General features: G+C 39.4%; 1 protein-coding gene across 2 annotated transcripts in view; it reads left to right on the forward strand.

Moving 5' to 3' along the window:
- The window catches only part of syt16 (synaptotagmin XVI), a 30714-nt gene that overhangs the window by 8605 nt on the left and 9371 nt on the right, over positions 1 to 12738 (forward strand). The window contains exon 2 of one of the 2 annotated variants that reach the window (XM_026151752.2): positions 8715 to 8888. In XM_026151752.2, the coding sequence (XP_026007537.1) occupies positions 8715 to 8888 (174 nt within the window). Of the gene's footprint in view, positions 1 to 8645; positions 8889 to 12738 lie in introns of both variants that reach the window. The other variant, XM_026151751.2, reaches the window with a different exon arrangement.

Consider the following 12738-nt stretch of genomic DNA (forward strand, 5'->3'; position numbering starts at 1 on the left):
TCCCGTGCTGCATCTGTCATGCACACTTGCACACTTCTCTCTCTGTGGGAGTGAACAGAAGCTGAACATGTAGAAAGCTGGTGGCCTGTCTGCAGAGACTTTGAGGAACTGGTGACAGCAGCATTTCTTCTTTGAAAAAGAAAAAAATGCACAGTTTTGTTTTTCTTTGTTACAGTGGTTACAGTTGGCAACTTCACTGAAATAACCCTATATTTATCCTTCAGTCTCTCAACCTTGAGAGACAGACTCATGTGGTGAAGCCCTGCATTGTACAAACTAAGAAATTTGCTTCTGAACACAAATCAAGAATTAATACATAATTCCCTTTTATGGTTTCCAAGCGTGGAGGATAAGTTCAGTAATTTTGCTCGTTATTCTTGAGTCTTACTTGTGAGATAGCAGCTGGTGAACAGGCTGTGGCTGTGGTGGGCATTTTCTTAGTAGGCGTTATCCTCTGCACGGACACCAAAACAACATCACTGGTGGTACGCAGATGTCGTCTCCACATTGTCATGTCTGCAGTGTGCAGTTCAAGTGGAACCAAGTGAAAGATGTACCTTTAGGGCCCTTACTCGATTCCCTTTTCATGTAAATGGCCTCCTTGACTCTCCCCTCAAACCAGCGTTCCTCCCTGTCCAGGATGTGAACATCCTCATCGTTGAAAGAGTGTCCATTGGCCTGTAGGTGTAAATAGACTGCAGAGTCCTGGCCTGACGAGGTAGCTCTTCTGTGTTGAACCATCTGCTTCATCAAAGGTTGTTTGGTTTAGGGCTGCTCGATTAATCGAATTTTAATCACGATTACGATCTGGGCTTTCAACGATCATTAAAAATGACTGAGCCGACTATTAGCCCCTCCCTCATTTATCCGCGACACCTTAAAGGCCGGTCCGTGAAAATATTGTCAGGCATAAACCGGTCTGTGGCGCAAAAAAGGTTGGAGACCGCTGATTAAGAGGACCCGAGGGAAGCTCGGAAAGCTAAGCAGAAGTTATTTGGAGAGTGACTGCCGTTGGTTGAAAAGAGTTTAAAAAAAAAAAAACTTCAGTGGTGTTGCACACTATTTTATATTATTTTTTTAAAGTCATTGTTAACCCTTTAAAGCCGGTCAGAGCAGCACGCTCCGTTTTGCGTAACTATTTTTAAATCCCTGTAGAACCTGAACCACGTAAGCTAGCGCAATAATTTGTTTTGCATATGAAACCGGAGGAGTTGTACTTACATCTTATGCCATCAGCTTGTCCTCGGTCACGGTTTCGTTCCACATATAGCTTTGCAAAAATTGCATAAAAAGCGCTTGCAGGAACAAAAACATAATATTCCAGAAACATGCTTTGCCGTTCCTATCAGCTGTTCGTAACACTTCCCACAGTGAAATGATGCACCTGCTGTTTTCTTTGCAAATTTGCATCATAGGATTGTTTTTTGTTTTTCCTGCAGTATATAAAAATTGCTGTATCTCCAAAATAAAACTATGAAGACACTCAAAATAAATTTCCTGTGGTGGGAAACTATTTTTTGCAACTTTATTGTATTTAAAGTTTTGAGGGATAAACCTCTTAAACTTCTCCAAGTAGAAATATATGTAAACAAAACAAAAGCGATTTTCAATTTTTTTTGTAGTTTATTGCACTTTTTTGCAATTTATGTAATTACTATGGACTTAATGCATACATATTATTAAAATATGGGCTATAACAGTTGTATTGATGTATAGCAACTTGAAATGCTCCCACAAATGGCACTACAGCATGTAAAATAAATAAATAAAAATAATATAAGCTCTGGTGGACTTGGTTCTATAGTAGGTCTTAAAGGGTTAAATAAATATCGTCAAATAATCGTGATCTCAATTTCAGTGAAAATAATCGTGATTATCATTTTTGCCATAATCGAGCAGCCCTAGTTTGGTTTCCCTAATGTATAAATCATAGCAATCCTCCTGCACTTAACAGCGTACACTATGTTACTCTGTTTGTGTCGGGGGACCCGATCCTTGGGCGTGGGCCAGTTTTTGGCGCATCATGTTTTGGCATTTAAAAGCCACAGAGACACGGTGTTTACAAAAAATGTGTCTCAACCGTTCTGATACTCCTGACACATACGGGATCACTGAGGCATTACTAGGCAGCAGTTGTCCTTTTCTCCTGGATCGGCTGGAGCGTTCTTTAAGTGCCGTCCCAGCTTTGACAAATGTCCAGCTGGGATGTAAAGGGTCTTCTTGATGCGCTGTTCTTCTGCCTCCCTGGCCGCTGTGTCTGTGGGGATGGTGTTCGCTCTATGTTGTAGTGTCCTGATGACACCCAGTTTGTGCTCCAGTTACATCATGGAGCCCTGCTCTCAAAAACTGATGTAGATGTAACACTGTCTAAGGAGCAGGATTTAGGAAATAAATTTAAAAATGTTTATGAATTTCATGTTAGGAAACCAACGATGTTTTTCAGTAAAGTTGGTTGGCTAGCTGCACTCAAACAGGAAAATCCACCTGTGAGCCGTAATGTTTGGGTTTGTAAAGCACTTCATAAATGAGGACTGTGTGGAGGCCTGTTTGAGTCAGGTTACAGGTTTTTCACCCGGACCGGCAAGTTGGAGTCAGAAACTCTGGTTTTGGCTGGCTGTACTGAGCAGTGCAATCAGGTGATGTGATCAGCGCTATTTTATGCAATGAATTCTCTTTCTTTGCCCAAGCCATTTCAAACAGTTTACTACATACACAACTACACCACACCACAAACGTCCCATCAGCATGTCTGCAGGAAAAACACGATTTATGCGATGCATTTTCACTTGTCTTCAATAAGAAGCAGTTATGTTTTTCTTGTGATATGCATCTAGTAACCTGTGATATTGTAAACTGCTTGTATTGGTAAAAGCGAATATTTTATTGCATAAAATTGTGCTGATCGCATCATTCGAACATCTGCTTTGCCAGCTGATTGCTGGCACACCTGGTCTGGTGAGGAAAAGCTGGAGTGTTGGACTCCAGCTTGTTGGTCTGGTGATCAAACAGGCTCTCCTCCACACTGTGCTCGTTTATAAAGTGCTTTACTGTGTGTTATTTGTTGGTGTTCAGACTCTGGCTGCTGAACTGGAGTCAGCATGCACTCAGCTTTAACGTCACTCTGGGTTTTTTAGGTGTTAGCATGCTGCCTTTGCAGATGCTTTCAGTGAGCCAAAGTTGTGTTTAGCAGTATTATTCAGTCAAGGCATCAACTGCATTTCCCCATCATGCTCTTGTCCTTTCATGCAGTACAAATACAAGTAATAAATACATCAACCCATTCCTCATAAGTCGTAGACCATTCCACAGTTGTCTTCTTGAATATGTATTTAAATTAGCTGCTTGTAGTGCAAATGTGCAGGAAGAAAACAAAACATGTTTGTTTAACTTTACCTGTACCTATAATGTAATTACTGAATTTAGCACACTACATTGCCATGTTACTGAAAAATGTGAGTACAGTAACGTGTTACACGGGTTACGATTAGTCTCATGTTCCCTATTACTGACTGCAGTTCTGGGTTCACACCAGCCACTGCTATTGTCAACAACATTGTTTGCACATAAAAACTAGAGAGCTACAGTTGCCATAGTGACGTCACCTTCTCTAACTCAGTTGCTTACTTTGCATTTCTTATTGCTTCTTAGGGAAAATTGGAGAATGTTCCTGGAGTTTAATTTTCATAAACTTTTTCACTAAATTGTTCTGAAGGCTTTTCGTGAATAAATGTTACAGTGGAGCAAAAAAGTATTTAGTCAGCCACCGATTGTGCAAGTTCCCCCACGTAAAATGATGACAGAGGTCAGTAATTTGCACCAGAGGTACACTTCAACTGTGAGAGACAGAATGTGAAAAAAAAATCCATGAATCCACATGGTAGGATTTGTAAAGAATTTATTCGTAAATCAGGGTGGAAAATAAGTATTTGGTCAATAACAAAAATACAACTCAATACTTTGTAACATAACCTTTGTTGGCAATAACAGAGGTCAAACGTTTACTATAGGTCTTTACCAGGTTTGCACACACAGTAGCTGGTATTTTGGCCCATTCCTCCATGCAGATCTTCTCGAGAGCAGTGATGTTTTGGGGCTGTCGCCGAGCAACACGGACTTTCAACTCCCGCCACAGATTTTCTATGGGGTTGAGGTCTGGAGACTGGCTAGGCCACTCCAGGACTTTCAAATGCTTCTTACGGAGCCACTCCTTTGTTGCCCGGGCGGTGTGTTTTGGATCATTGTCATGTTGGAAGACCCAGCCTCGTTTCATCTTCAAAGTTCTCACTGATGGAAGGAGGTTTTGGCTCAAAATCTCACGATACATGGCCCCATTCATTCTGTCCTTAACACGGATCAGTCATCCTGTCCCCTTGGCAGAAAAACAGCCCCATAGCATGATGTTTCCACCCCCATGCTTCACAGTAGGTATGGTGTTCTTGGGATGCAACTCAGTATTCTTCTTCCTCCAAACACGACGAGTTGAGTTTATACCAAAAAGTTCTACTTTGGTTTCATCTGACCACATGACATTCTCCCAATCCTCTGCTGTATCATCCATGTGATCTCTGGCAAACTTCAGACGGGCCTGGACATGCACTGGCTTCAGCAGCGGAACACGTCTGGCACTGCGGGATTTGATTCCCTGCCGTTGTAGTGTGTTACTGATGGTGACCTTTGTTACTTTGGTCCCAGCTCTCTGCAGGTCATTCACCAGGTCCCCCCGTGTGGTTCTGGGATCTTTGCTCACCGTTCTCATGATCATTTTGACCCCACGGGATGAGATCTTGCGTGGAGCCCCAGATCGAGGGAGATTATCAGTGGTCTTGTATGTCTTCCATTTTCTGATGATTGCTCCCACAGTTGATTTTTTCACACCAAGCTGCTTGCCTATTGTAGATTCACTCTTCCCAGTCTGGTGCAGGTCTACAATACTTTTCCTGGTGTCCTTCGAAAGCTCTTTGGTCTTGGCCATGGCGGAGTTTGGAGTCTGACTGTTTGAGGCTGTGGACAGGTGTCTTTTATACAGATGATGAGTTCAAACAGGTGCCATTCATACAGGTAACGAGTGGGGGACAGAAAAGCTTCTTACAGAAGACGTTACAGGTCTGTGAGAGCCAGAGATTTTCCTTGTTTGAGGTGACCAAATACTTATTTTCCACCCTGATTTACGAATAAATTCTTTACAAATCCTACCATGTGGATTCATGGATTTTTTTTTCACATTCTGTCTCTCACAGTTGAAATTTACCTCTGGTGCAAATTACTGACCTCTGTCATCATTTTAAGTGGGGGAACTTGCACAATCGGTGGCTGACTAAATACTTTTTTGCCCCACTGTAAATGATAAAATTAATTAAAAATATTAGTTTGTCCAGCAAGATAACTAACTAGCAGAAAAGGTACACAAGGTGGGGTTGTGCTACAACCCGGCTTACATTAGACTTAAAAATGCATCAAAGCATAATACCAAAAAAATATAGAGAAAAAAATACGTGTCTGATACACTACAGTCTTTATATAAATAAGAACTAAGCTGCATGGCTTTGTTGAGAAAGGCTCTGTTCCAGTGATGCTTGTTTACTGAATAGTGAAAAATAACTGTGAAGTTTTGAATAAGTGTTTCTTATTTCTGAAATATAGCAATGGAGCTCTAGTTTTATGTCTTCTCTCTATAACGAGAAGAAAGGAAAGGCTCATGAGTCCCAATAACAGTATTAGAATTTCTTAGGAGCTAGATCCTAAATAGGAAGAAAGTAAATAAGGATTAAAGTCTTTTTAAGCAGTCAAAACCTCTTCTCAACAGAAACCATCTGCTGTTGTTGCTCATTATTTTGTCGTCGCGTAGGAACACACGATGTGGGTGGAAGTCTACGGTGTAGATGAAGGTACATCAGGTACGTCTGTAAAGCGTGGGAGTTTAGGTTCTCATGAATGAAAGTTAAAGAGAGGCAAAAACAAAAGGTGGAGAGTTAAAAAAAAGGTGTATTGAATCCTCACCACCTACACTGCCGAGTGCTTTCTTTGGCGTCAGCTCCCAGTAGAATGTGTACTCATGTTCATTTGGTTCCATTGATTTTTGCTCACTGAAACGTTACCGTGGAAACAGGAAAAGGCACCTTGTCCCTCATCCCTTTGCATTTCTTTTCATCGTGCTAAAGGAGACTAAGGCACCTCATTGAAAGCAGAGCAGAGTAGTACACCCTCGCGTTTCTCTTCATCTCTGCCCATGTCTACCTCAGTTTGCCTGTCTGGTCACCCGTTTCTTAGTTGTGACCAACTTTCATCACTACTTTCTTACATGACAATGAAAAATAGGTGCACTAATTTATTGAGGCATGTGCAAACATGAAAATAGAGCACATAAAGTAGAAAAAATTCAAGCATGAAAACAAATATTTAATGATCACCTTTATTCTTCAACAGTCTGAACTCTCTTAGCCAAGATGTCTTCTAATTTCTTTAACCCTCTCGAGGCAGGCGTTGCCGATTTGCAACAGTTAAAAACTAACAACCTGATTACCCCACATACATATTTTATGGGTTTTTTTTTTTACTCAGAAGTACCACTGCAGGACTTGGTTGTGCATTAGCAACAAAAAGTTAATTTGAGCCTGAGAGGGTTAAGTTATTTAAGAATATTTCCCCCAGGCTGATCTCACACTGCTTCAGTAATGTCGAGGTCCAAGCTCTCTGGGGAGGCCAGTCCATGACTGATAGTGTTTAGAATTGTGTGTGTATGTTTTGGGTTTCTTTCCATACTCACGTATGCTTTTTCTGCATTGCAGTATGTTTGGGAACATTGTTATGCTGAAAAATGAAGCCATTGACAATCATATGCTTTTCAGAAGGGATTGCATGGTGGATTAAAATATGATGATACTTTCTGCATTCATGATTCAATCAATTGGAATAAGATCTCAAAGACCACTGGCTGAAATGTAGCCCCAAACCATAACACTCACTACCTCTGTCCTGAACTCATCTATGCATATTGATAATGATTTGAACCAGAAATTTCAAATTTAGATTAATCTCTCCATGAAACCTGTTGCCACTGATTTTTAGTCCATTTCTCAACTGTTTCTCCCTGTTTTCCTCTTCACCTTGCTCAAGGGATTCACACAGGGATTCATCTTGTTGGTGCAAAAATTAATGCGAACAACTGACATGTTTTTGCAACAGGACGGTGGTATCAGAGTGCCTAAAGATGCTATTTAAAGTTTGTCCTATGTTAAGTTCCCTGTTATTTACAGCACTAATCCCTTGAGCTAGGCGCCTTTTATATACTTAAATGATTCATAGCTCAGTGTTAAATGGTTTAACAAACAAAATATTTTCACTGAAAATGTTCAGGTAGGATTTGAAAGAAATAAGTGAATGAACTGCAGCAAATAAAAGAAGAAGTTCTGGAGAACTGTTGTTTAAGACAGCTTAAAAAAGTTTTTCAAAAATACAGATGCTGGGAAACAAAATATAAAGAAAGGGAAACTGGCTCACTACATATGTGTAGTAGTGTACAGGCAGTATATAGATTAGCAATATACAGCACATAAAGTGTTAATGCACACATCGCAGATGGTAAATGAATGGGCTTGTTGTATTTATTTACTGAGAGCTTGCTGTGTTGCATCTAGGATATTTATTGATCCAACAAAGTCTCTCCAGTTAATCATTCTATAATTTCCTCCTACAACAAATAAATACAGACTTACACTGTAGCTGTGCAGTCCTGATCACGCACAACAATATGTTGTTGTGTGTGATCAGGACTGGATCGTGATTCTTGCCACTCTTTCCCTCTTTATACTGACTCCGTTTTTTAACGCTATAAGTTTTAAATACTTTTCAGAGGTGTATTAGCATCATAGACCATAATGAAGGTTAATCAGTAGCTCTTGTCATCCACACCTGCCCCACCACATGCAAGCTGCAGTGGTTAATATGGCCAGCTAACTAGCTTACTTACTGTATATTCTTAGCCAGATTCTAGCTGTGAGGCTAATGCTAGCACTTTTGTCCTGCTATTCATTCAACACAGGCAGTGTTTGAAATCACTCACTAGTCTCTGGACCATAGACTGTTTTTATTGTTTTGCTGTCCCATCTTATAGTGAATATAAATTATATAGTGCACTTGGAATATTCCAAAATACTTCACAAAAATAGCATACGTGTAATAAATGCCAAAAAGATCACTCAAATCATATTACTGTTTTTTCTTACTGGTAATGGGCTCACTATTACATGGTCCTTCTCATAGAAGTCCTTATAGAGGGAGTAGGGAATTAGTGAGTGATTTTGGACACAACCATACTGTAGCGATGAACTTTGACCTGTAATTGGCATAGAATGGACCAGCACAGACTATGATGCGAGAACTGGTTTCTTTAAAATATGACAAGAAAAAATGTTGAACTCAAACCTTACAGTTCTAGCGTCACAGTGCTCTTGAGCAAAGTTGATTTGCTGGTTAAGCATAGGAAAAAACTGTGAAACTGTTTTTACACTGACTCTGCTCTTGAGCAAGGCACTGAAGATATTTCAACTACTAAAGTTTCACCTGTCTGTCTGTGTGTATCACATGTACCATGCGTACTGTTGCGTGCATGTATGTGTGTGTGTGTGCACGTGTGCGCATGTATCCAGGCTGTCTGTTTGTGTGGTCTGATCAGTGTGTCATTGTGTGTCCCCTCTCCCTCTCCCTGCTCCTGCCAGTCACCCCAGAGGCCATCGGCTTCCTGTCGGCGGTGGGTGTCTTCATCGTGGCATTGGCCGTCCTCTTCCTCTTCATCAACAAGAAACTGTGTTTCTCACGTGTCGGCGGTCTTCCCTGCCTGGAGGTACACGGTCGTCGCAAGAAAGGACGGGCTGGAATCCGCCAGGGCCTCGGTGAGTGACTGACAACTCAATGACAGTAACATGCCTACTTGTGTAGGAGAGCCAGGGTCCATAATTATCACATATATATTTTGTCATAAATTCACAGGACAGCTTCCAAAAATGATACATTTTACTGAGAAGCAGCAAAACTGTGGTGTTTGAATTTTAAGTTTTACTAGCCAGTGAGTCCTGCCACACTTCAAGGTTTGTCTCAACTAGAAACATCTCAGAGAGAGTACACGTCTCCTGTTTGCAGTTTGACCCCAATTAAAGTGTTCAGCAGCAGAGAGAGAACGTGGGAGAGTTTGTATTTGTCCAGTGATTTCTGTGGGCGAGAGGGAGTTGCGTGACTCAGCCGCATACTGCTACAAAGCTGTTCACGATTAAAAAATGTTAACGCTGCGAAAGCTTTATGAAAAAGTCCACCTCCGAGGAAATTCAGAAAGAAACACAGAGTGCAGGATACTCAGGGTGCAGCTTTTGTTCCCATTTTGTCACCCACTTAAACTTTTTTCCTTCCTCCCACTTGTCAAACAGTGCAAACACGCAGAGCAAAGGTTACCATAGGTTAACTTCTATTTAATGTCCCATAACCTGTCTTGCAAACATGACCATTGAGCCACGTTTACATTGAAGACAACACTTCAAAATCAAATACTGTGTACTCGGTTAGAAATATAAAGTAGATGGGATTTTTTTTAACAACTGTGCTACTTCTACTACTTTATTTTCTAAACTATATAAATTTCATAGCTTGTAATTTGATTAATGATTAATGTTTTTGAAATTCACATTTGTATGACGCAGACTTTAGTCAAGATGGAATACATTTGTCATTACTGCTAAATAAAGCTGTGCCTTGCCTACTTTGACAAAGGCCTCTACCACACCAGAGTTCCTGCTGTGAAAACATCTATTAGACCTGATCAACTGGGAAGACGCTAACATGGTGCCAGTTACCTGTTTAAAAACCTGTTTTATTGCACCTGACCCATCCTCACCTGTGTCCAGTCCCAGTGTATTAATAGCTAACATATTCCCACTGGTCTTTGGCACATTGTTCTTGTTATTCCGCTGGGTTTCATTCCCGACTGCCGCTTTTGATCTTTTATTGCCACATGAACTGTTCACGACCTTCCTGGTCAAACCTTTATCTTCAGCAACACATCACTGAATCACCAGAGTGGTTTAAAGTTAGCCCTGCAACAGATTGGTGACCTGTCCATGCAAGGTGCTCTGTGCCTTTCGCTCTATGATGGCTGGGATAAATTCCAGCCATCAGCAACCCTCAAATTTATATGTGGAAGAAAACAAGATGATTCCGGAATTTCTTGCGTAGAGTTTTTCTTCAGTAGTAACAATTTCTTTCCTTAGCCTAATTCTTAAATTGAATATTGATGAATGTAATTATTTAATTTGTATTAATGCTGACAGGAATTCTAAAAGACCTGCTGAGAGCTTCCTGAAGAGGGTAAATCCTTCAAACCAGCTCGGATCTGGTTGAGAGCCTCTGAATCATCTTAGCATTAAGAGCAAGTGGTCAGCAGAGGTAAACCCATATTTGCTCTTGTTAAGGAAGCAGAAATGAAAGAAGGGCATGTTCACATTTGCTACAGTAGGATGGTGGAGACTGTGAGTCAAACTGTGAGCAAACATTGGCTTGTTAGTTTTTCACCTGTAACAGGTGGAGCCTCTGCTATTTCCAGCTAGTTTCCTGAACAAACAGCATATCCTGTTTATAGTCTCTTCATAAGATTCAGCTGAACGTCTGTGGAGTGTCACTGGATGAGGTAGGAGCTGTTTGAAAACTCAGGTTCAGTCAAACTGTGTGTGGAAACAGGTTTAACTTAAACTCTAGTCTCAGGCTTAGCACAAGGTTAAAAGTTTAAGGTTAATTTGACCTATATTCATTATTCTAATACTGATGGCTAATAAGCTTGAGTTATGTATGTTGTTGAGAAGTGACAAGTACAGTAACAGTGAATGTCCTGTTAATTAAAGAGAGTTTCTTTATCATATTTTACAGAGTAAAAAACTGAATCACATTGAAGGAATTAAGTAATAAACAAATGTATTTAAAACATTGTGTTTTATATTTTGTATTCCTAGTAGTTTAACTGGCAGTGTGATAGCTGCTGTGTTTTCTGTGTGGGACGAAAAATGTTTTTATTATAACTGAATAAATGTATAAATAAATACTTTTATACAGAAATAAATAAATTAACCAAAAAATGGAAATGAGGAGAGCATTGAATTAAAATGTCTTTTCCTTACAGAAACTATTATTGTGGCTATTTCGTGATTTTTACTTTTGTTATTTCTTTTTTTTTTTTTTCCTTTTATGTAATTTCTTTGTTGTTCTGTCTGTATGTGAATTAGCTGGGTAGTCCTGATCGCAGTTAAAAGCAGAATTCGTTTTTTCTGGGTGAATCAGACATAAGCAAATAATTCTTATCAACTACACATGCTAATTCTTCACCTAGCCTTTTGTAAACAACAATCAATGGCTTTGAGGTCAGGCTAGTGTCTCTTACCTTATGAACACTCAGACACAAATAAGCAAATGTATAAATTTAACATACAAAATATAAGATTATTTATAAAGTTGGGGAAACCTGCAGTCAGCTGAGACCGAAGAAGTTACCTGGATGAATGACGAAACGTCTCTCCTGAAAACGCTGCGTCCAGATGAACAGAATCAACGTTTGGAGATAAATAAATACAGCGACATGTGCATAGCTGAATGTAAAAAAATAAAAATAAACATGTTGAATTATGTAAAATTAATACAGCAGATCTTTATAAACAGAAATAGAATAGTAAACGTAGTAAGACATAAATAAGAAATAGAAACACAAAAATTGCTTTGAAAAAAGAAAGAAAGAAAATAATGACGTGACCTATAAATATATAACTAAAAAAGAAAATATTAAATACAGATCTAATGAATAGAACAACAAGTAAGGCTATAAATACTACAATAATGATACTTACAGTCCTGCCCTGTTTTAATACATTTGGATAGCTGTTGAACTCAAACAGGCAAGCTTAAAACCAGCACAACACTTGAGCTAGCATGTTCTATTTTCCTTCATTTACCATTATCAGCTGTGATCTGTCCAGGCATCATCATTAATCATGAGGAAGATTTCAGCACCATATTGGTATCCCTGTACGCACGCTGCTTACAAGAACACCCAAGTCTCTGTTACCATAGCAGGCTCACTCATGGTGACCTGTTCACAGCATAATTTAACACTGTTCTTTGCTATTTTAAAGAAATCAAACAAAAACTAGAATTAAGGACTGAAAACAACAGGACTGTAAACACATCAACACTGGAAACTTGACAGTTTTAGTCCAGAACTTCCCTTAAATGGAGGTCCCTGCAGATTAAAATCTTTGTATTATTTCCTTTTGAGTAGTATTTCACATAATACCACATAATTTCATGCTGTTCAATATGCAGCACCAAGTACAGCAAAACAAGTAGTAGGTGTGGCTTAGGCTGTGGAGCATTGGGCTTTAGCCTTAAGTTTGGACCAGACCTCTCTGAAAGGTTGCTTTTTTGTTACCAAAATATTTCTTCTTTTAAATTTTGCTCAGTATTTATATGTTTATATGTCTTTGAATATTAAAGCTTCCCACAAGAACAACAACCTTTAAAAGAGATAACATTTGTCTTTGTTAAGAGGATTGTGTATAATGAATAAAAATGGAAAGAAAAAAGTTTTTCAGTTTAAAACAGAAATTTGAAGAAAATATTTTATTCTGCATAAATGTCAAAATCATAGTGGCTATCCACACACACGAGCATCTCCCTTCAGATGCAGTTAAAAACCTATTGAAACTATTCTGT

Source organism: Astatotilapia calliptera, chromosome 19 (genome assembly GCF_964374335.1).
Source record: "Astatotilapia calliptera chromosome 19, fAstCal68.1, whole genome shotgun sequence".
Lineage (NCBI taxonomy): Eukaryota > Metazoa > Chordata > Actinopteri > Cichliformes > Cichlidae > Astatotilapia > Astatotilapia calliptera.